Source organism: Oncorhynchus tshawytscha, linkage group LG04 (assembly GCF_018296145.1).
Source record: "Oncorhynchus tshawytscha isolate Ot180627B linkage group LG04, Otsh_v2.0, whole genome shotgun sequence".
Classification (NCBI taxonomy): Eukaryota; Metazoa; Chordata; class Actinopteri; order Salmoniformes; family Salmonidae; genus Oncorhynchus; species Oncorhynchus tshawytscha.
Window position 1 is genome coordinate 11,458,978 of NC_056432.1, and position 24,541 is coordinate 11,483,518.

The 24,541-nt window shown below is 41.4% G+C and overlaps 2 protein-coding genes across 4 annotated transcripts; both read right to left on the reverse strand.

The window, feature by feature from the left end:
* Window positions 1–1,354: 1,354 nt before the first annotated feature.
* On the reverse strand, window positions 1,355–8,524 carry LOC112246773 (coiled-coil domain-containing protein 112). Of its 3 annotated transcripts, none has more exons than XM_024415306.1 (10): window positions 8,357–8,524; window positions 5,484–5,590; window positions 5,272–5,393; window positions 5,069–5,158; window positions 4,823–4,898; window positions 4,327–4,717; window positions 3,713–4,129; window positions 1,870–1,965; window positions 1,662–1,780; window positions 1,355–1,575 (listed from the first exon to the last, which is right to left on the reverse strand). In XM_024415306.1, exons 1-10 carry the CDS (start codon window positions 8,507–8,509, stop codon window positions 1,545–1,547), a joined length of 1,602 nt encoding a protein of 533 aa, XP_024271074.1. In that variant the 5' UTR covers window positions 8,510–8,524; the 3' UTR covers window positions 1,355–1,544. The 3 variants fall into 3 exon arrangements, with proteins under 3 accessions (XP_024271074.1, XP_024271089.1, XP_024271098.1); XM_024415321.2 differs by lacking the exon at window positions 8,357–8,524 and adding an exon at window positions 6,053–6,211; XM_024415330.2 differs by lacking the exon at window positions 8,357–8,524 and adding an exon at window positions 6,053–6,207 and having other exon boundaries at window positions 5,484–5,586.
* A 9,113-nt stretch (window positions 8,525–17,637) lies between these two features.
* LOC112247106 (protein fem-1 homolog C) lies at window positions 17,638–23,586 on the reverse strand. Its single transcript, XM_024415776.2, has 2 exons — window positions 22,229–23,586; window positions 17,638–20,270 (listed from the first exon to the last, which is right to left on the reverse strand). The coding sequence occupies exons 1-2, from the start codon at window positions 22,770–22,772 to the stop codon at window positions 18,967–18,969; spliced, it is 1,848 nt and encodes a 615-aa protein (XP_024271544.1). The 5' UTR covers window positions 22,773–23,586; the 3' UTR covers window positions 17,638–18,966.
* Window positions 23,587–24,541: the final 955 nt, after the last annotated feature.

Below are 24,541 nucleotides of genomic sequence, written 5' to 3' on the forward strand. Positions count from 1 at the left end.
GTGGACAACCATGACCACGAACACCAAAAAAACTACCTTACTGAAGCACATCCTATCACTCTCTATTGACCTCAGCCTACTCACAGGGACCCTTTCCGGATCCCTCACTCTGGACCAATCTTCCTGTACTACTCTCTTCACTGCCTCAGCATATGACACCTTCTGTACTGCTCTGATCCTGGCAACCTCAACCTGCCTTTCTCTCACAGGACACCTCTCATCTCCAGCACCATGGGTACCCCTACAGTTTTCACAAAAACACACACATTTTTCCACCAATACTACACATTCCTTTGTCTCATGTCCTCCTGTACACTTCTCACATCTAGGAATCTCCCTCCTACACTGCTGCCACATGACCATAAGCTTGACACCTCAAACACGTTAATTCGTTCGGGACAAAAGCTCTCATGGGATAACTTTACAGACCCTAACTTGACTTTATCTTTTAAAGACTCTGCATCCCAACTCAGTAATACAGTGTCTTCTCTGTTTCGCAACGCTCTCTACCGGGTCTGCGTCGCACGACACAGCGAACATCACAGATATTGAGAATCTTCAATTTCAGTTAATCCTCCTCAACACAACGCCACACCAGTTATCACTCCTTTCAATGGCACCCTGCTCCGAATAACATAGCAAGTCACAGTTCTTGACCCCAGTCGCATGGTGTGGAGCGCACGCTCCCTCTGGACGGCAGAAAAACACAATTCCACTTCGAGCCACTTTCACTGACCCAACCTCTTCTCCACACAACCTGACACCACATATGAATCAACCAGAAGGCAATGATCCATTATGTCCAAAAATCTCACTCCAGTTGGGCCAAAATCATCTTCAATCACGGACAGGACGACTGCACCTGCGACCGCAGTTAATTCACCCTCAATCTCATTTAATATGTTCCACTTTCTTCCTTTTCCCCCTGCCCGCTTTCTTAACGACCTCTATGGGTTCCTCTGACGACATCTCCACATCCAACAACCATTCGGGCGTATCCGCCCTCTTGTCCCTCTCCCTGAGAGGCGATCCAAGCCCACTTCCCGTGATCCTCACAGCCTTTACTTCACCCACCACCTCTTCATATCCGAAACGGGTTTCTTAAGTTTCATCCAGGTGGTCATCCTCAATAAATCACACAAGATAAATGGGGACTTCAGCAGAGCTCAACCTTCTGTTTTCCAACCAAACTCTGCTCAGTTTCCCATTCTTTTGCATTGCAACGTTTGAAATGGGTTTTTTTTCGTTTTGGTACACTGGAGGCTAAATATATTTGAAGAATGTAAAATGTTTACCATCAAATGCACTTCTATAATAATATTAATTTCAGAATAAGTAGCAAGAAAATAACAGGTGTAGGCCAGCAGTTATTCATGTTTTAATTCAGATAAGAAATGTGATAATGTATAGTACAAAAGTGGAAATGACACAAAGCACAGATACAAGTGTGTTGAAATGACAAATAACCACACTGAGGATTGAATTTTGCATGATTAAATAAAAAACAAATTAGCAAAGAAAATATTGGTTCCAGTCAGACATCCTCATAAGTCTTGTCTCCAGCTTGGCACAGCCCTGTAAGATGGTGATGAGCATAGATTAGTTACAGAGAAAGAAGATAGTGAAAAAGTGGCTGATGAAAATGTTTTGGGCTAATTCACCTATGAAACATCTGTAATACAGGTCCGCCCCCAGAGGGTCCAATCTCTTTGGTGCGTTCCTCCCATCCTTTGGTGGGTTTGCAGAGCCTGGAAGGGTCTCTGCTGATATGAGCCTCCGCCTAATGAGATCAAATGAAGAGCAGAAAATAACTGGATGGCATACATTGTGTACAATGGAATCAGTGCCTGCTGCTGTGTAAGGTCTTACTTTCTCCTTCAGCTTAGCCAGTCTCTTTTGTCTATCCAGCTCCTGCTTTTCCTTCTCCTGTCTCTCCTGCACTTTTGTCTCCAACTTCTGGAAGTCCTGCAGATAAGTCAGTTAACCATTACACTTTGTCTTTCCTCCACCCCGGTCTTTCCGACACCCCGGTCTTTCCGACACCCCAGTCTCCAGTAGACATAACTGAGAAAAGTACTACTTGAGCAACCTCAAATAGTACTCAGTACTTTGTTGAAGCACCTTTAGCAGCCTCAAGTCTTCTTGGGTATGACTACAAACTTCGCACACCTGTATTTGGGAGTTTCTCCCAGTCTTCTCTGCAGATCCTCTCAAGCTCTGTCAGGTTGGATGGCGAGCGTCGCTGCACAGCTATTTTCATGTCTCTCCAAGACATTTAATCGAGTTCAAGTCCGGGCTCTGGCTAGGCTATTCAAGGACATTCAGAGACTTGTCCCGAAGCCACTCCTGTGTTGTCTCGGCTGTGTGCTTAGGGTTGTTGTCCTGTTGGAAGGTGAAGGGGTCTGAGGTCCTCAGCAGGTTTTCATCGAGGATCTCTCTATACTTTGCTCTGTTCATCTTTCCCTTGATCCTGACTAGTCTCCCAGTCCCTGCCGATGAAAAACATTCCATGATAGCATGATGCTGCTACCACCATACTTCACCATAGTGATGGTGCTATGTTTCCTCCTGACGGTTGGCATTCAGGCCAAAGAGTTCAATCTTGGTTTCATCAGAACAGAGAATCTTGTTTTACTGAGGAGTGGCTTCCGTCTGTCACTCTACCAAAAAGGCCTTATTGGTGGAGTGCTGCAAAGATGGTTGACCTTCTGGAAGTTTCTCCCATCTCCACAGAGGAACTCTGGAGCTCTGTCAGAGTGACCATCAGGTTCCTGGTCACCTCCCTGATCAAGGCCCTTCTCCCCACGATTGCTCAGTTTGGCCGGACGGCCAGCTCTCGGAAGAGTCTTGGTGGTTCCAAACTCCATTTAAGAACGATGGAGACCACTGTGTTCTTGGGAACCTTCAAAGCTACAGAAATGTTTTGGTACCCTTCCCCAGATCTGTACCTCGACACAATCCTGTCTCGGAGCTCTACGGACAATTTCTTCGACCTCGTGGCTTGGTTTTTATCTCTGACATGCACTGTCAACTGTGGGACCTTATATAGACAGGTGTGTGCCTGTCAATTGGATTTGATTTAAATCCAATTCTATTTGTCACATGCACCGAATACAACAGGTGTAGAACTTACAGTGAAATGCTGACTTACAAGCCCTTAACCGACAATGCTTTAAGAAATGAAGAAACATTCATTAAAATAAGTGTTAAGTAAAAAATAGAAAATAAAAGTAACAAATAATTAAACAGCAGCAGTAAAATAACAAGTGAGGCTATATACAGGGGGTACCGGTACAAAGTCATTGTGCGCGGGCACTGGTTAGTCGAGGTAATTGGTGTAATATATACATGCAGGTAGAGTTTTGATTTGATTTGAAATCATGTCCAATCAAATGAATTTACCACAGGTGGACTCCAATCGAGTTGTAGAAACAGCTCAAGGATGATCAATGGAAACAGGATGCACCTGAGCTCAATGTCGAGTCTCATAGCAAAGGGTCTGAATACTTATATAAATTAGGTATCTGCTTTTTATTTTTAATACATTTGCAAACATTTCTAAAAACCTGTTTTTGCTATTTTATTTAATCCATTTTAGAGTAAGGCTATAACAAAATATGGAAAAAGTCAAGGGGTCTGAATACTTCCCGAATGCACTGTATATACAAAATACCTTGAGTAGTACCATTGTAAATACTGATCCTTCACATACCCTTTCCTGAAAGCGTTTGATGCCGTAGCCTGCCAGTCTCTTCTTCTCCTCCATGTCAGCCTGTTCCTGTTCCTCCTTCTGCATGGTCAGAAGTTCTTCCTCCTCCTTCTTCTGACGAATGTGGGCCTCCAGAACCAGCTTCACCTCCAGCTGTCTCCTGCGCTCCTCCTTGGCTCGTCTCCGCTGCAGGATCTCCTCAGTGAGCCTCTGCTCCTCCTCCTGCTCCAGGCGCAGCCTGCGCTGCCTTTTCCACCCCTCCAGGCGAGCCACCGCCTCCCTCCTCTCCTCCTCAGCCCTACGCTGCTGGGTCTCAGCCTGCGCCTCCCTCTCCCTCCTGGCAACGCTCTCCAGCTCATCCTGGTGTTGCAGCCTTGCAGCCCTCTCCTGCTGTCTCTCAGCCTTCCACCGGTAAATGGCCTGGTGCATGGATAATGCAAATTAGCAAAATTATAAGACAAAACGAATATTACAAGTATATTCATGCAATTTAACAGTTCAAAACAAATAGCTGACTGACATTTCAGAGCTCATAAATGGCGGTACTGTTCTAGCCATCTACAGTTGAAAGTGACTGGAAACTCATTACATTGCCTACAAAGTGATGCCCGGTCTACCTCTTTCTTCTTGTCCTGGAGGTACAGGAGCTCGAGATACCAATCTTCATGCTGTTCAACATGTTCTGGGGTTTTGCCTGGCAGGTAGAGCAAAGCCTCTTTCCTATAGGCTGGTTTGCCATTGTGCTTGGTCCACACTTTCAGAAAGCTCTGATGGTCATACTGGTCCCAGGCCCCCTGCTTCCCTCCAGTTTGCTGTAGGAACCTCTCTAGTGCGGTCACCTCTGGTGGGAGGTCCTCCTCTAGGGCTTTGGCCAGACACACCTTGCCTGGGGGAGCAGGGGGCAACTTTGGGTCTGCTTTTACAGCCAAAGACCAAGTCTCAATCTTCTTTTCAAAAGCACATATCTCCTGGCTGCATGTTCTTTCCTCTTTCAATAGATCCTCAAAACTAAAAAGAATAAGAAAGAAGCATTTCATCTCAGTCTAAACTATAATCAAGTAATTTTGAAACATGCATTACATGACAGCTGTTAAAATATTGAACATCTCATACCTTTGACGTTGATCCCCCTTGAAAGTGTTGATTGAATTTTCAACTTCTGTCATTATTTCTTTCAGTTTCTCAATTACTAAAAAACAATCAACAGCATTTCTAAGTAGTTAAAGTATAACAGCCTGTATAAAGGGAGGTGAAGTGGGTATCAAATTGAACTGGCTTCATAAAAACATGAATGTCATGACTCCCCAATCTGTACTGTTTCCATGCACATGTTTAACCATCAACCAGCATATGACTTACACTCAGGGGTAGGCTTCACGTCAGTCAGCTGCATCTGAAATTTATTTACACCATTATGGATTTTCATCAGATGCTTTTGCACGTTCATTTCTGAGGGACAAAGAACATGAGCAACATTATTATTAAAGATGTTCAAATTACGTTTTAGTCAGTAAAATATTGAAGTGACATACAAAGAGTACTAAAACCACAAAAATACACACGCTCAGTATTTCGATCATCCTGAAGACCTTTATCAAACTCTTCCAATACTCTAAATCCATCTGAAAGACCATTCTTCCTGTTTTGTGTATTCAACATCTTCTCTTTCTCAAGTTTTTCAATCCTGTTTTAAGAACAATAGAAAATTAGTCTCAATACAATAGATGTGCATGTATATTCTCAATTCCCCTGCATATTAATACGAGGAACTTACTGTTTTCTAAGTTTCTCTGCATTTCTGAGAAACTCTGTCTTTTGTTGGAAAACTCTATCTTCCAAACGTTGTGCATTGTGGTGAGTAGCTGTGATGAAGTCACCTTCCTTATGAGAAAACAAAAGCTAGTATGAGCCAGGTCTAACAGTCAGCCAATACGTTTTCTGTCATTAGATAATGCAATACCTAATATTCTAGCCTGGGCTCAGATCTGTTTGTGCTGTCTGACAACTCCTCCTACGGTGGTCATTATTTACTGTCTCTAGAAGTTGGCAGAAATATCCCAAAAGAGTTGTCAGACAGCAACGCAAACAGAAGAAAAAAACGTGTATGTTTAAAGTGAAGCACGTTAGAAAGCAACGTTAGCTAGCATAGCATACACACAAAATATAATTACTGTGTTTGTTGTTGGCAACCTGGCTGGCTGGTTAGCTATTTTGGTTTCCTTTGTTCTTAGCGAAGAAGCTTATAAGATTTTACTCAACGTTAAAATAATATTGTGTAGAGTATCGTTTGCTGGCAACTTCCAACAATTTAAATACATATAGAGGACAATAAAACGTTATTACCAGGAGTTGTGCACCAAAAAGCTCTGTGGTTGTTATGGAAGCCATTTTCATATTGAATTTTAAAACTTTAATGAGACCACATCTGTTGAGCCGAACCGTCCCACAGAGTTTCAAAACTCAGAGGCACAACATCGCAAGACTTCCGGGAAGGCTTGTGAAACAGACCAAATAGACCAGGCCGGGGTTTGGAGTTCGTGAAGTCAATGAGACAAGTGAAACATTTGTTCTTAGTTGTTAATTTTCTCAAATTTTAAAGACAAAACCTAGATTTGAGCCAATGTCTTAAGTAGTTGAACATGTTAGTACTCCAACCTCGTGAAAGTGACAAACTGACACGTTTTCATTTTCGTCAAAAAAATAAATATAATATATGACTGCCTTTGATTTGATGGCCTGCACATGCGCAGTTTGGCGCGAGACGACCGTTAGACCCGATGACGTTTTCTACTGAGTTTAGCCAGCCAACGTCGCCATGACGTCTTTGATGCTATTCTATCTGGAAGTGTCATGTTATTTAGAGGTGTCGCCAGACCTCACCTTCTTGACCTACCCTCGCTTAATCCAGTTGACTCTCCAATAAGGAAAATATGTTTCTCCTTGCTCCCTCAGAACAATAGGTCTATAAATGCTTTATTTCAAAGGGATATTGTATCCATTCCTTATGTCACAAGTTACTGGAATACATTGGTCCCTAATATCTGTTGGGAAAAAGTCTAGTTATTACCACACAAATACTTGCTTGTTAACAAGGTCAAAGAGGTATCTTTCAGAATGATCCATAAGTATTAACCTGCAAATCATTACCTGAAGAAACTTAAAAAAGACATTAACATTGATTGTACTTTTTGTGTTGAGCATCCAGAAACAAGTTTCACATTTATTTTGGCATTGTCTACATGTAAAACAATTATGGAAAGATATTCACAGTTTTATAATTGGTAATATTCTTGATGACTTTTGTTTTTTTATGGGAGAATGTGCTGCTCGGTTTCCTTAACCATAATAAAGATAAAGAAAAACAATTTTACCTTATAGATCTAATTGTGCTAATGGCAAAATTTCATATTCATAAATGTAAATTCAACCACGCTTCTGTGTTTTCTATAAGGAATTTGAGCAGTACATTAAGACCATTATACATTCTTCTAATAAGAAAGCTGTGAAAACAATCAATGTGTGTGCATCTTTTAAGGTCTTTGTATACCCCCTAGCATATGTTATCATTGTCTGTTTGTATACTTCTTATATGTATACTGATTTTTCTCCAATTAAAAAAATAAAACAAAATGTAAAAAATTTAATTTAAAAAACATCACCATGAAGTCGTCTACAAGTGTAACCATCCTCTTTACTGATTTGGCTACACCAGCAGAGGGCGCAGCTGATCATTTCGATCTTTGTAGCTCATATACTGGTAGACAGACAGACAGACAGACAGACAGACAGACAGACAGACAGACAGAACCCTGGTTCGATTCCAGGCTGTATCACAACCGGCCGTGATTGGGAGTCCCATAGGGCAGAGCACAATTGGCCCAGTGTCGTCCGGGTTAAGGTTTGGCCGGGGTAAGACGTCATTGTAAATAAGAACTTGTTCTTAACTGACTTGCCGAGTTAAATAAAGGTTAAATAAAATAAAATACAAATCCAACAGTCCAAAATATGGATATCACCTCAACATACATACATACATACATACATACATACATACATACATACATACATACATACATACATACATACATACATACATACTCAAATAATCTGCTGTCTGTTGATGATTAGGTTATTTTAAGACACCTTTTAAATGATGGCCAGCAGCCACAATTTCTGTGCTAGATGGCTTGACAATTCTCTGGAGTAAGTGAATATGAATAGAAACTGAAATCCATTATTGAAGGAGGATATTAAGGATGATCGCCATTCCGTGGGTGTAAAGGCATAAATAGCAAACGATCCAAGAAAAGCACACGTTCAAATTTCCTATTTTTGTCACCAGCTCAGAGAGAAATTTAAATTGATTAAAGAGATGTAAAGACCATAGCATTATACTAATTGAAATAACAAATTGGACACATGGGGAAAGCTAGGCTAGCCATGTGTATTTTGGACAGAATGTATGCAATAGATATCAGCAATTGGAATGTCATTTCACAATAGTAATTCTCATAGACAGATGACATAGTGAAAAATAATAGCGTAAAATAATTTGCATAGTTTTATTGTAAGATATTCTTACTAACATACTAGCAAGATGCATAGCATGTCTCCCTCCTTCTTCAGAAGTGAGTTAGATATATTTACCGATGACTGGTCTGTGTGTATCCGTGTAATTGACTCTTCGGGGTGCAGCTTGTTTTCAACTGCCTTCTGGTGGATAACAGATTGGTTACAAACACACACACAGCAGGCATAGTAAAACCTTCTGACAGCTGACCACTGCTGCTGGAGTCCCATGAGAGAAAGCTGAGCTGACTGTCTTGAGCTTGGTCATGTTTGTAACTCCAGCCAGCGACCTCTGTGAGGGTGTAAGGTTTTGAGCTTTGGGTGAACCTGGGACAAGTGGGAAAGTGATCGCTCCAAGTGTCTTTCCCTCTGTGCTTAGGTACCCTCTATCTCTCCTGCTATGTGGTTCACTAACCTCACATGCCCAGTAACCTAGTGTTTTTTGTGTGTGTTTTTAAAAATGTAACTAGGCAAGTCAGTTAAGAACAAATTCTTATTTACAATGACGGCCTACCCCAGCCAAACCCTAAACCAGACGATGCTGGGCCAATTGTGCGCCGCCCTATGTGACTCCCAATCACGTCCGGTTGTGATACAGCCTGGAATCAAACCAGAGTCTGTAGTGATGACTCTTGCACTGAGATGCTGAGCCTTAGACCGCTGCGCCACCCGGGAGCCCATCGTGTGACTCGTCCCCTTATTCTCTGCTGTGTGAGAACACACGCTACTTACCTTCCCCCACCTCTCCTAGTCTTCCACTTGATTTCAGGGATTTTAGTGTGCTAGTATGATGATTAACAATCTTAAAATGTCAAATGGTAGTACAAAATATAATCTGATGAGAGGTCAATCTAACTTTGTCCAACAATAAAGTAGAAAAACAGATCCAGCACAAGACAATGCCAAGATTAAAGTAAATACCCCGAGGATCATCTTTTTAATAATAGATAGGAAGTGGGTCGTTTTAGACAGACAATTGGGTCCCTGTAATCTTTTTAAAGGGATAGTTCACCATAATTACAAATACCTCATGTCATGGATAGAAAGTAATCTCTGGCTCAGATTTACAGTCTGTGACTTTACTGCAATTTAACTTTAGAATCACTGGTATCAGGAAACAATATTGAGGTCACAATCACAACATTGTGTCAATTAGCTGAAGCTTTGTTTTCAGTTATGGATAAAAATTAAGGTCTGTTTTGTGAATTGATACGGGATGGTACAAGGGTTTTCATTCGCAACTATTGAAAGGTATGCATTTTACACATGTAGCAATGTATTTGTTGTTAACTGAGCTCAGTATAGAAACACATGGCACAAGCTGGGATGACTAGGTGAAAGCAGAGCTATATCAACAGGAATTTGCATTTTATCATCTCGCATTGGTTTGGACAGTGTTTACTTCTTCTGTCTACCTCCTTGGTGAAACAGGGTCCTATGCAGGTATCTGTCACCACAAGATATCACAGCTATGTACACATACAAAGTGCTTGAAGTGGACTGAAATAGGTGCTGGTACTCTTCTGGGTACCACACAGTACTGTACATATTTAGGTGCCATAAAATAGCCAATATTCTATAAGAGGGACCAGAACTCATGCAGTAGAAAACAAACTGGTGTGTTCCTGTTCAAGTCAAGCACTACACATACAGTAAATTATAAGCAAACACAGTGTCCAGGGGTGGAAAGAGAACTGAAATATCCTACACAAGTAGAAGTACTGTTACTTTAATGACATCTCACTAGTAAATCTACTGGTGAAAAAAACTACTCAAGTAAAAGTTATAATTCGTTACTTTCCACCTCTGACAGTGTCTTCCCTCCATAAAACTTTTTATGATGACTGGAGAATTAATACATGTATAGAATTTGTCATGGGTGTTGTTGACAGAATAAAAAGATTGAGAAATACACCCTTTTTTTTAAATCACATGGGCTGTTTTTTTTTATGTCCTAGAATGCAACACAAGCATGGCTTCAGTCAACTCTACCCTTGTTTGTTGGAGAGTGTGAGGTCTGCTCTGTAGGAGTGATAGTATTACATATCTACCTGTGTGAGCTGTGAAATTCGCTCATTGTAGGCATGCCACTCAAGCACAGGGTTGTTGCCACTTGCCATGTGGCTTCACTTGTTTGGCACTACAAATGCTGACTAAACATTTACACCATGACCTGACCTCCCTACCTCAGCTATGTTATTGACATTTCTGTTAACTTTTATGAGGCCAACGTACTATATTATGCCCTCCTTTCTGGTTGTCTCATTAACATGTCAAACAAAGTGATTGACAAATCAATGGGGACATAGAGAGTTACATAAAACTAGTCCACGGACTTTGGCTACACTGGATATTTGACTAGAATTCAACCTTTTGTTCATAAAAAAGTGGTTGTCCAGACTCTATTCAATTTTGCAGCCTGACTTGTCATATGACATCAACGGATAACCTTTGTTAAGCACGTATCCGCTAAATTCAATTGTTACTGATTGCACACATTTTGGTTTCTTCATAGGTCAATAACCTTGCAGCCTACAACAACAACATCCCTCCAAGGAAAATGATACCCATTTAAATGGCAAGTGATAGCACAAACACATGCATAAAGTAGGTCAAGTATTAGTGCCAAATGTATTAGCTGACATATGTGGAAGGACTAATTGTAAACAAAATATTTCCTCTCTGCACACCTCTTGATGATTAGATTATTTCTAACATTAAAATAAATGATCCTCTTCCTCTTTAATGCAGTACTACTACACTACACTAAAGTTATAAATAGCACTCCTCAATTTCTCACGGGAAATAGTTCTGAGTGAAACACCTTGCTGGATGGCATCGGTATCCTGTTCACACCCTTACCAAGTTTCTGTTGTCTTGTGTGATGTATGAGTCCTTTTGTTATTAGCATGGAAGCAGCATCAGTATGTGGTATGTGTTTGTGATGCATCAGTCCAGTGGCCTGCTTGCAAGTCTCTTACTGCTCTCTTAACTCCTAATTAGAAATGAATGACATTTTAGTTAGTGGTAGTTTATTATTATTATTACTACATGTAGGCCATACTTGGCAGCAAAAAGCTGAATTGCCATTCACAGCACATACAAATAATTCTGTTTGGCTTGACAATGACAATAGAGTAGACAAGAGCACAAACAGATCTGGGACCAGGCAATCCGTCCATTCCACTGAATAAATTGAGACATGTTGAATGTGTGAAAAGAGAGGTTGACCCCACATAAAAAATACTACAGTTTGCTAGAGAATACCATGGTACTTACTTTAGAATTGTATAGTATTCTGAAGTAAACTGAAGTAAACTGTAGTAAACTGTAGTATGGCACCAATAGACATGGTCACCCTGTTTATGACCCCTGACAAGCTTTTCACTACACCCGCAATAACATCTGCTGAATATGTTTATACAACCAATAAAGTTTGATTTGTATTCTGTAAAACACTAAACTACACTCTGTAGTATCCCTCGGTCAGGTGTAGTACTTACTATATAATTTGGTAGTATATTGTAGAATACTATATTCCACACTGTAGTATTCTTTGATAATGTAGTGCTTACGATAGAATTTTGTAGTACACTGGTGAATACTATATTAATCACTACAGTATTATATGCAAAAACACTGTTTTTTAAACTATAGTATTACTACATTATTTAATTTGCAAATACTCCACCCATTACCATCCCAATTTATGCCAATCATGAGAAACCTACATGTGAAGTATGAACCATACATTGTGTTCCCTACAGGTTATAGAAAAGAGCAGAGGCACTGAACTATCTGTTCAGATGCCAGTTCTACAGAATATGGAACATTTGCTCGTAGTATTTGCCCAGGAGTTTTCCTCGAGGAGAAAGCTCCCATTTCCGCCAAAGATAATACATTAAAAAAAACACTTTAGTAAATACTACCCATTCCCATATCCCAATTTGTGCCACCCATAAGTGAGTATAGACCATATATTGTGTTCCCTACCGGTTATAGTAAAGAGCAGATGCTCTGAACTATACATTCAGACCCCAGTCCTACCTACCGACATACCTACAGCCTCAGTCCAGACCCTTCGCACCTCCAGTCCACCATCAAGTCAGTACAGGGGAGTACCAGGCAGTCAGTGGTGTGGCAAGTCAAGACCTTTGAACAGCCAAGAACCACCCAATAACACAAACAACCCACTAGATGTGCTCATCCACCTCCCTCATCCACCCCTGCAAGAAATGATCAAACTTGGAACAGGACTTTCCTCAGATGTCTGGCTGTTCATGTTTGCCTCTTCACCAGGGAATCCATCTATAACGGCACAAGATACCTACAGAAAACTTCCCCCACCGGTGGCACTCGCACTGAACACACCCACCAACTGTTTGTGAGTGCTCCGTAGCCAGGAGGGTCTGGGCCCTGTTTGCTCCCTCTGTCTTCCAGCCTCCAGCCTTGCCACCACATCGATCCTCCTCCAACACCAGCACAGGCCGATGGACATACCCTCCACCACCGAATTCCCTCTCCATCTCTTCCCCATTCTACACTAAGCCTCTCACAGAACCAGAACCATTCAACATCACACCGGATGTGGCGCGGAGGTGGGACCAAACACCAGACCTTCACCTGGAGTAAGCAGGTCTTAATTTAATGCATTCATTCGTTTTTATATATTTTTTCTTGTTGGTTTTTCTTTTGATTTGATGAGATTAAGTTGGATTGATTACTTATTGTTTGAATTGTTTGTTTTAGAATTGTAACCAAATTGATTTGAAATTGTAACGAATTTTGGAACAACCAAATAAATTGACCTACCTTCAGGTTATGGAAAATGTGCTCTTTGTATTTCCCTAGTAGGTGTCTTCAAGGAGAAAGCCCCCACTTCTATGTCAACAAAATATTTACACAGGAATACAAATAGGAGTAGCTTAACGATGCCTTAGGAAGACTCTAGTAGCAGCTTAACGCTGCCTGAGGAAGACTCTAGTAGTAGCTTAACGCTTCCTTAGGAAGACTAGTAGTAGCTTAACGATGCCTGAGGAAGACTCTAGTAGCAGCTTAACGATGCCTGAGGAAGACTCTAGTAGCAGCTTAACGCTGCCTGAGGAAGATTCTAGTAGTAGCTTAACGCTGCCTGAGGAAGACTAGTAGTAGCTTAACGCTGCCTGAGGAAGATTCTAGTAGTAGCTTAACGCTTCCTTAGGAAGACTCTAGTAGTAGCTTAACGCTGCCTGAGGAAGACTAGTAGTAGCTTAAGGCTGCCTGAGGAAGACTCTAGTAGTAGCTTAAGGCTGCCTGAGGAAGACTCTAGTAGTAGCTTAACGCTGCCTGAGGAAGACTCTAGTAGTAGCTTAACACTGCCTGAGGAAGACTCTAGTAGTAGCTTAACGCTGCCTGAGGAAGATTCTAGTAGTAGCTTAACGCTTCCTTAGGAAGATTCTAGTAATAGCTTAACGCTGCCTGAGGAAGACTAGTAGTAGCTTAACGCTGCCTGAAGACTCTAGTAGTAGCTTAACGCTGCCTGAGGAAGACTAGTAGTAGCTTAACGCTGCCTGAGGAAGACTAGTAGTAGCTTAACGCTGCCTGAGGAAGATTCTAGTAGTAGCTTAACGCTTCCTTAGGAAGACTCTAGTAGTCAAAATGTGTTGCAGTTGTGCGTCCTCATGTACAATGCTGAGCTGCTAATGTTTTTCGCAATGTACTGTCCGCCTACTCGTTTTCTTTGTCGGATTACCTTCCATTTAGGGGCCTACCTTCCCACTGCCCTCATCTGACAGATAATACAACTAAAAACACGCCAGTAAATACTACAGTCATGTCCGCAAAAACACTACAGTATACTACAGTCATGTCCGCAAAAACAATACAGTGAATACTATGGTATATAAATATATCAATACTAGTGTTTAGAGCTATATTATTTGTTCATACGGGACAGCCTAAAAAGGCCCTGTTGAAAAAGGCAGATGGTGGTGGTTATAGAAACCTGAGGCCTGGAGGCAGTCCGTTGGGTACATCAGCTGCAATGTAGAGACGAATCAAGGGTAATGCATACCACCACATAAATCCAGGGGCTCGAGCGTCCATGCCAGGAAAGTGAACTGGGCCTAAACAGAGATAGCAAACAGCCCCCCTCCCCATGCTAAGCTAACAGCTGCTCGCCTATGTCACTGTAGACCCATCTCTCAGATCAGTGAGAGGGAAATACAACTATTCACAGCACAGTCACTAGCTTTACCTAATATACACTCCCCTCTCTTGTTCTGGATTCTCACTGGACCAAAACATATGAATCACAGACAGTCCTGTAAAAGACAAACTAGGACGTAGAGATGTATGTAAACGTGACAGACCATCCAGACAACCCTTGGATCAGAAACTTTCATTTTATGACGGAGGTTTAAATAACAGGCTTGTCCCTCTATGTCAGCTAACCAGCATAAATGGATGTTAAGTGTGAGGGAATGTGTAAAATGAGCGTGAATGAAACCTTTGTGGAGTTTAATAGGACATGTAAATTAGTCATTTTACACTGGAAGCTGATAGCAGGGTGTAATGGTGTCAGTATCAGTTTTGTGTGATGATACATCTGTTTAATAGTGTGGCTCACCACCAGGACAAATAATCTCCAACTAACACCATAAAAGAACTGGCAAGGGCACTGCCCTTGCTGCCCAGAGGAAGACTGGGAGACTAGAATAGCTCTGAAATGGCATTGGTGTAATCATGCCACCTCTTCCTATAAATATGCCCTGTTGTTTTCACAGTTGACTCAGTGGGGTGAGCTGTTGCACAGTGGTAGTTAGGAAGATTGGTGCCTGCCTGCTCAAGTGTCCCCCGCATGTCTATTTCCCAGTGAAAGCTTAGCTGAGGTCCTGTTTTAATGGCCTGTTGACATTCTGTTCCACATGTGACCCTCGTACCCAGAGTTCCCCATGTTATTACCCTCTCTATTTTAAGCTCTGGGGGAGGGGATCTTAAACAGGTCATGCTTTCTTTGTCTAATGGTTCTGTCTCTCATTATTGATAACTCAACTTAATTGAATCTTTAAAAGCTAGTCTCAGAAAATAAGTACGTTCAGAGATAAATACAGTGGAAGTTCACTATTGTCATTACTATTCACAGATGAAGCACTATAATATGTTCTCTGTTATGCGGCTGTCATAGCACCTGCACCCTTTTGAAAAAATATTAGAGTATACTATGCTCTAAATACTGTAGTATTAGTATATAGTATTCACTAGTGTTTTTGCGGAAGTATACTGTAGTATTTAATGTAGTGTTTTTGTGGACAGGACTATACACTGCAGTATAATTTACTACAGTACAAATACTGTAGTATTACTATAGTAAAAACTATTACTTAGAAATATAGTATTGTAATTACTATGTTTTTGCAGATAATACTGTAGTATTTAATATAGTATTCTACAGTATGCTACACAATTCTATTGTAAGCACTACACATTCAAGGGATACTAGTGTGTAGTATAGAATTCTACAGTATACTACAACATTCTAAAGTAAGCACTACATGACCAAAGGATACTACAGTGTGGAGTATTGTATTCTACAGTATACTACAAAATTATATAGTAAGCACTACACGATCAAGGGATACTACATTGTGGATTATTGTATTCTACAGTATACTACAAAATTATATAGTAAGCACTACACGATCAAGGGATACTACAGTGTAGTATAGTATTCTACAGAATTATATACTAGGTAATATAGTATTCCATAGTCTTTTTTTTGTGGGAACATGTGCCAAATGTTTCAATGGAGTCTCCTTTTTCACATTGGCCGATACTAATGAGAAATTCCAACACTTTACCAGACAAGAGCTCCCATATGAGAGGTAAAGGGACTTTCATTAGAGTACCACCCTTCCACACACAGGAAGTGGCGCTGGGCCTAATGGAACCGGTCATCTCCTGTCCAGACTACTGCAAGTTATCCCTTTGAAACTCAACGTTAAAAAAAAGCCTAAATTGGGCAATTAAAGGCATCTAGGGCCTATGTTAACTTCAATGAAATTGATAGACCTTCCAACATGTTTTATGCAACATTATCGGCAACAGATTTGATGTAACGTTGAGTAATTAAATGGGTGTGACAAGTGTCGGTAATGGTAATATTATAAAAATTCAAATTTAAAAATGTACAGAATTTGTAAAAACCCCAAAATGTAATGCGTGCCAACATACTAGCAAAGATTTATTAGAAGGCAAACTGACTGTCAGGTGAAAAGTATTGAACGTTTCACAATAGCAACATCACCTTCACCGTGGTTGTCTGAACCGTGCACAGCTGGCGATGCCTCATTGGTCTTTCCCCATTATTTGCAACAAAGTCAAGGAGCGTCATCACCATCTTTCCTTTGCGGTACCTCAAAACTGTTTCGATTACCAGCTGAAACTTTCATAAGTTGATTTTACTCCAGGCTCAGAGTTCGTCTGGGCTGTGTCTTCACATTACCCTAAAAACTACTCTGAGCTGGGAGTTGTCTTAAAAACAGGTTAACATGATTTCTAGAAACTTTTGAGAAGCATTTAGGGAGTGCCATCTTTCAGCTGGGTTTATGGGCGTTGTACTGACTGAAACACCTGCAGGGAGACATTGGAACGAGCCCTTATTGAGGCCACGTTTTCAGTGGGGCATTATTCTGGGTTATTTTAAGACATGACAGAAGTAGGCTGAGCGTCAATTGCCAAAAAGGACAGAAATGATAAATGACAGTAATGTGTGTAGCCCAGTAAAGGAAATAGTTTAAAAAGGGTTGGGTTCAATGGGGGTGCAAAGTCCTTTTAGGGGTGAAAAACACCACAATATTGCAATGACAATACACTCTAAAATGTGTGACCTATTGAGTGGCAATTAAACTAGGCTAATTCTCAGAAGAAAAAAAACTATACAAGTTATTCATGCTTGACAGACTACAAGCAAGTCTGAACATGCTCAACCATACTGTACCCTCATTTTAGTTTAATGACATGAACATTCCAGCCAAGAGGTAGGCTAATGAGTTGAGAAACGATATTACGACAAAGAATCTAAAAAAAGTTGGTCTTGACCATGTTTTTCTACAATAGAGAAACAACAATAGCATAACCAACAAGTCTTTGTTCAAGCACCATGGCCATCTAGACAGGCCTACTGTGATCTATCAAGAGGATCCACCCTACTGGCTACAGGCATTCCTCAGCCCATGACTCATCAAGAAAAGAACATCCAGTAACACTGCCACATTTTAAAGGGGTGGGAAATAGGTGTGTGCAGGAGAGTCACTACAGAGACAAATGTAATCCTGCTGCATAGCTACTTGGGTCTGAATGAAAACACTGGGAAAAAGAGGGCAAATGCAACATGGGTTTATTGTCAAATTAGTTCTTAAGACATGAAATTGATCATTGGAATCTTACAGTCTGTAATAAAGTGCAGAATTAAAGCAAGTTTCCTGGTATGGTTCCTTTGTATGGTTCTGTATTTAGCTAAATCTATTCCTTAACATATTAAGTTAAGCCCTTTTTTAAACCAGATGAATAAAGCTAATGTGCAAGGTTACTTCACAAAGCTCAGACAGACACACTGTACAAGGCCTTCCTACTTTCCAATTATAATGCAATTGGATGAATAAGGTTATACATTTGGGTTCGTCAGAGCTCTAAAGCCTTTATGCAATAATTTAATGATATGCCATTCAAAACTCAGATGTCGAGGGGTTTCCTTTGAATTCTAACTACATGCACAGGCATATTAGTTTCCAACTAACCATGTTGCTTAGTGCTCAGATCACCATAGAAGAATCAGGTTCAAAGGTCAATGATATCAAGCATGAGGGTTACATACACTCCTACTCAACTTCAGCACTTAATAACCTTTAACAGTTAGCACATGAAATCACCCAACCCCACCACTAACAGCATTCAGCAATTGTCACATCACATCCCTCTGCTTAGTGTAACAAATTAGGGAAAGATGAAGGAACAGGGGAGTTACCACATCAAAATGCAAGACACCGCACAGAACAGTCGCATATCATAGCCTGTGCATAGAAGGAATAAAGCACTTATGGTATTTGCAAACATGACCACTTCATGAAGCATCTTTATGGTTTTGATGGAGAAATTAGTCCATTACTCAACGCCACAGACCCAAAACCCTGAAAACATTACCATTGAATGAGAGCATAAAGAACGTACAATGAAATGTAGAGGGTCGATATATTGGCAACATTGGCTGCATTTACACAGGCAGCCCAATTCTGACATTTTTGTCCACTAATTAGTCTTTTGATCAATCGAATCAGATCTTTTTCAGGGCTGATCTGATTGATCAAAAGACCAATTAGTTAAAGAAAAAGGTTTGAATTGGAACCATGGTGATGTAAAAATGACTCAACATATTCCTGCATCTTTGCAAATAGAGAAACACACAAAGAGAAATCTCTCAATGATATCTTAATAAATAGCATGGAATATGTAGAAATTAGAAAGCAAAACACTAGCTCGGTTCAAAATATTGTGCATGCCCATATTACAAAAATCCCCATTGATTTTCCACAGAGCTTTAACTCTGGCTCTGTAGGGGGGGGAAAGCGAAGTTGTTCACGTGACATTCATCCTCGACTTCAATATGATCAAAAGAGCAGGATCGCACTCCACTCAAACGTCTTTAATAGTCATTATCTGTGGAGAAGCACAAAGGCCTCCAGCTTCTCTGGTATGTTGCCTCTGTAGGAAAGGCTGTGTTTGACGATGGCCCGCGCAGACAGACACTGCAGGGTGGTGTGATTGATGGGTTGGATCAGGTTCTTGGCCATCTCCTTCTCATCCAGCAGGTCACAGGCCATCTGCTTCAGGGAGTTGGTGCTGTCAAAGTGCGTGCCGCAGGCAATCAGCAGATTCATGATGTCCGGGTGGTTGTTGGAGGCGGCCACATGCAGGGGGCTGTTGTTGTCCTCGTCGCGGAAGTTGACGTCCGCCCCACACTCCAGTAGGATAGAGGTGACGTAGAAAGACGGGAACTTACAGACAGGATAGCGGCCCACGCAGGTAGTGTTCCTGTCCACGGCCAGGTGGAGCGGGCTGTAGCCATTCTTCCCACAGGGCTGCAGCTTGAGGAACCTGTAGATCGTCTCCTTCTTCAAGTGGTCCTGCTCCACGGTGCAGGGGACCTTCTCTAGCAGGCAGATGAGATGCAGGATGATGGAGAGGGCCTTGCTGAGCTGAGCCGGGTCAGGCAGGTTCTGTTTCACCGCCCGCTCAATCTCCAGCACGCTCTTACTGAGGATGCCCATGAGGTCATCGAAGGAGACAGAGGTGCCCAGCAGGCCTTTGGCACGGTCCTGGAGCATGAAGGAGAAGAGCTCAGCGAAGGACAGCAGGCTGCTGGCTGTCATGGGGCTGAGGGGGTCCAGGTTGCTCTGCTGCATGTCCAAGGCGTACTTCCATAGATTGATACAGCGCTCAAAGTTCCCAGAGTCGGCATATACAGCGCCCCGGTAGCGGATGTAGTAAGAGGTGTCGGGGTGGGAGGGGCCTAGGATGCGCTCTCTAATGAGCAAGGCCTGCATCCTCATCTCATCTGGTTCAGAGATCAAGCTGTCTAGCTCCTCCTCATTACTTACCTCCCTGGCATGGTCATAGGCCATGATCAACTGCTTTGGGTGTGCTTTGTGGAGAACATTGTTGCCGTCCCTGTATCTCAGGTCCATGGCCCTCTTCCAGTACTTTAATGCCCCAAGAAGATCACGCTTTTTATCCACAAAAGTGGCACCAAGTAGTTCCAAGGCGTTTATTCTCTCCAATTGGCGTGTTTGCTGGTGTTGAGTCAAATAGTTAACAATGTTAGTGTGGCCCGTCACACTAGCGGACAGTAGTGGGGTCATTCCATAACCATCCCTCTCCATTGTGGCACCATATTTTAGCAGCATCTTCATTATCTCCAAGCTGCCAGATTCAGCACAGTCATGTAATGCTGTGTTACCTGTGAAGAAAGAAAAACAAATCAAATCAAAACAAATTCATGTGTTCCGCAAAATGGAAGTCATTTTTGGCAGACATTCTAGTAATAAAAAGCAATATATATGCAAGTTATTTGAAAAGAAGATGAAGTGAAGAGACAAAAGGTTGATCAAAATGTTAAATTCTCTACATTCCAACTAAATGGGTTTGTCACATGCTTGCCTGTAGCCTTATCTCACTAGGAGAAACCTCTGAGTGATGAACTCAATGTGCCAATCTAAGCGTTACGCCAAGGGGGTGCAAATCTCATGGACCAGAACAGATCTTGTGAGTGGGCGATTGCAAGGCTTACATTTAGCAAAAGCTTGGGTGGATTCCCTTCCCTTAATTGGTTTAAATACAAATTAAACCAGCTTGTTAGGTGACCTGATTAGATGTCCAAATGTGAGGATTTAGCAGGTTAGCATTTGTCCTGAATCTTGCCCTGGAGGCAAAACTCCATGGCGGACATTTGTCTGCTTTCTCTTCGCAAGTAAATACAATTGTTGGACAAGCAGAATATAGATCTCAGTTGTCTGAATGGACAAGTAAAATGAATTTTAAATTTTAAAAGAATCACAATATCAAACAATTGGGCAGGCTATTCAGATGAAAATTGGATCAGAGAGACATTAGGGCAACCGATCAAATAAATTACACACAGACTAACTACATAGACAATTCAAAACAGATTGTATTTTGGCTGGTTCTCGCTAGTGAAATACTAGCCTGCATTAATGTCATCGTCATGTCCAATGTCCTAAAATAACTTTCCATCGGCACTAATGTATAACCGCAAATGGCCGACACGCAGTTGATACGGATGCACAGTTGATGAAACCAATACTGCATGCTCCAGTTGTAAAAACCATCTCTCAAGCGCTCAAAATGTGTTGGATTCTCGTCTATTCAATACTGGCCATGCAATTCTGACAAAGTAATAAAAATAAAAAAACAGTCTTAGAATAGCCTAATGGACAAGTAACTCATATGCCGTCAAGAACTCCCCTGAACACTGAATAATTTAACTTTACAAATAGATAAACATCTTAGTTGGCTAACTCTCCCAGCTTATTTGATCCCTGGTTCATTGAATGAGGGAATTACAAAAAGTATCTGGTTGTAATTGTAATGTTGCAGGGTGGCCAACCCTCCCCTCCTGGAGAGCCCTGGAGAGCTCCTGGGTATACAGGCTTTTATTCCTACCTTACTCAAACACATTGTTAATAAATAATAATAATAAAGCTGCTCAACAGGACCTTCATAAACTGACTCTGGTGTGTTTGAGCAGGGTTGGATCAAAAGCCTGCACTCACAGTAGCTCTCCAGATGAAGGGTTGACCAAACACGTGTTATACAGTAGCCTATCAGTGCAGTATTTTACTTTAAGTGCCTTGCTCAAGGCAACAACAGCAGGAGATAATACATGGGATCAGTGACCAGTAGCCTTCCATTGTCAATACAGGGGGACAAGTGATATGAGCTTTAGGACAAGTAGAAAAACATCTGTCCTACTTGTCGATTTCACAAGTGGCTAAAAAAAGTTGCACTAAGTATTGAAATCAGATGTTAAAACTAAGTCTAACCACACCGTTAACACTAATGCCTATCCTTGCTTTTTTTCTATTTTTTTCTCTCGATATAGCCAATTTTGACTTTTCAGCATTTCAATCTAGCGGAAATCACCCAGTTCTGCCTCCAGGGCAAGATTCATGACAAATGTGATGATTTAAAGGATTGACCTTGAGACAGTCTGAAAAACACCATAAAATTGTATCAAGACCAATCTGATGTACAACTTAGTGTAAATGTTTCAACTTCTTGATTTTATGAAGACAATCACAGAGTAATACACCTGCCAGCTACTAGGCCTAATATCATTGTTTAGGTAGGCCCAGGATATACAACACAGGAGAATTAACACGTCTTGAATGTACTCACCTTTAACACTTTTCCTGTTAACGTCAGCACCTTTCTCCAAGAGGTACTGGGCAATTTCCTTGTGTCCTTTGTAACACGAAATCATGAGGCATGTATGACCGTGTCTGTTTGCCACCTCCAGGTCTGCCTTGTGCTCCACCAGGTATTTTACAATGTCCAGATGTCCATCGAAGCAGGCTGCTCTCAGGGGGGTGGAATTTGTGAGTGTTGTATTGTTCACAGAAGCACCGTGGCCAAGTAAAGACTGCACGACTTTCAGGTGTCCTGCTGCTGAGGCAGCCCATAAAGGGGGGGCACCCTCAATAGTCTCACCATCAAAATTCACTGACCCCCCAATCTCAACGGGTGCGGAGCAACACTCCATTAGATACTCCACCAAATCCAGGTGTCCGTATCTGGCAGCCATAAGCAAAGGGGTCGCCCCGTTGGTTTTCTCTGCCATTAATTTGATAACCTCGTGGCCAATTTTGTTCTCCAAAAGTTTCTGAAGCAACCGTAGCTTGCCATCTCTGGCTGCATTGAAAACAGCCGTTTGTAAATCCATTGGTTCAGCTTCCTTCACCGGATACACAGTTGATTAAAAAGACAGGAACGTCGACGAGATAAGTCCGTGGCAGGTGCTGAGCAGAAGCCTTTGTTTGTGGCGCTAGCTAGTTTTGAATATGTTGTCATATGTTTTGTTAGCTAGCTAAATGAGCGAAATGGGTAGAAATCAGGTAGCTAGTTGATAAACGTATTTGTTAACATTGCCTTGTTCGGTTTTCCCCTCTTCAATTGAAAGTTAACACGGGCTTGTTAGCGACGGACAATTCACTTCCTCAATTGGCTGGCTAACTGTTGTATTGTACTGCTCACCAACAACAATATTGATACCAGCTGCAATCTAGCTAGTTACTCTTCCGAGTGTCCAACGTTACGCCGTCCGACGTCCTTTTCTATTCCATCAAGCGGGTTTTTATGAATAGACTTAATTATGTATGTCATTTTCAGACAGAACCATGTGTAAGTAGACATAGGTAGAGGTTGTAGCTATCCAGTTAAAATACTAATAATTACGGCGAGGCCCAGAGAACGCCGACATCCACCCCCACTTATTTCCTGTATGTGTGAAGCTAAGCTAGTCAACGTTGTCCAGCAGCCGAAGTCGGTTGAAATGCCTTTTCTTTTTCTTCGATGTTGACCAGATGGTAGAGTCATAAATCTTGCCCGAACGTTAAATGTTTTTCATTTGAAATAACACAAGAAAATCAACTATGGTCAATGTTTCTACGGTGTTCTTGAGGGGGCAGATTTGTCCACCCACCACATAATTTATCACGACTCAATACCCAGAATACACTTCAAGTCCAATCGAAAACAATGCCGTTTCTTTGTAACACCCAATTTATTGACAAGGAAAACATCCAATCACAGAGTGGGTATTTGCGCAACGGCGGTTAACGGATTGTCAGAAGTTACCACAGCCACAAAGTCCAAATTGTATATATCGAAAAAAGTCATGTTTTTTTATCTTAATTTAAAGTTAGGGTTAGTCATAAAGTTAGCAGTTCGGTTAATGTTAGGGTTAACGTTATGTTTAAAATGTCATTTTAAAATTAATTGTAGAAATAGGCGGGATTTAGCCATAATAATGACTTTGTGACTGTGGTAACTTGTGACGACCCAGTTAAAGGGTCAGACTTCCTCATACATTTTATTATTAGGTAGTTGAGCAAGATTTCAATTCAATTTTGTAGTTTGTATGAATAAAGTTGTAATCTGTGAATAAAACTGTATTAAACGAAATGACATATGTCCTTCCAAATGGCGAGATTGAATTGCATGTCTTTTTTTCATTCTATGCTACTGCCACCTCCTGGAGGTTTCGTGAACCAAGTACAGAGGATCATGTTTTTTCTATGATCATATTAGATCAGCAAGCACCAAGTGAATATAATCAAGATCAATTTCATATATAGTTGAATGCTTTCTGCAGTTCTTCAAAAGAACACTAGGCAGGGCTCCCGGGTGGTGCAGCAGTCTAAGGTACTGCACCTCAGTGCTAGAGGAGTCACTGCAGACCTTGGTTAGATTCCAGGCTGCGATTGGGAGTCCCATAGGGTGGCGCACAATTGGCCCAGTGTCGTGTTTGGCCGGGGTAGGCAGTCTTTGTAAATAAGAAATTCTTAACTGGCTTGCCTAGTTAGATAAATCTTTTTAAGCGTAACACATTTTTCAACCATCACCCCTCAACTTTTTGTGTTGCTTATAATCACACCATTTGTGATGTTTACAGGTATACATGACCCACAAACTGCCTCCTTTGTAGAGGAA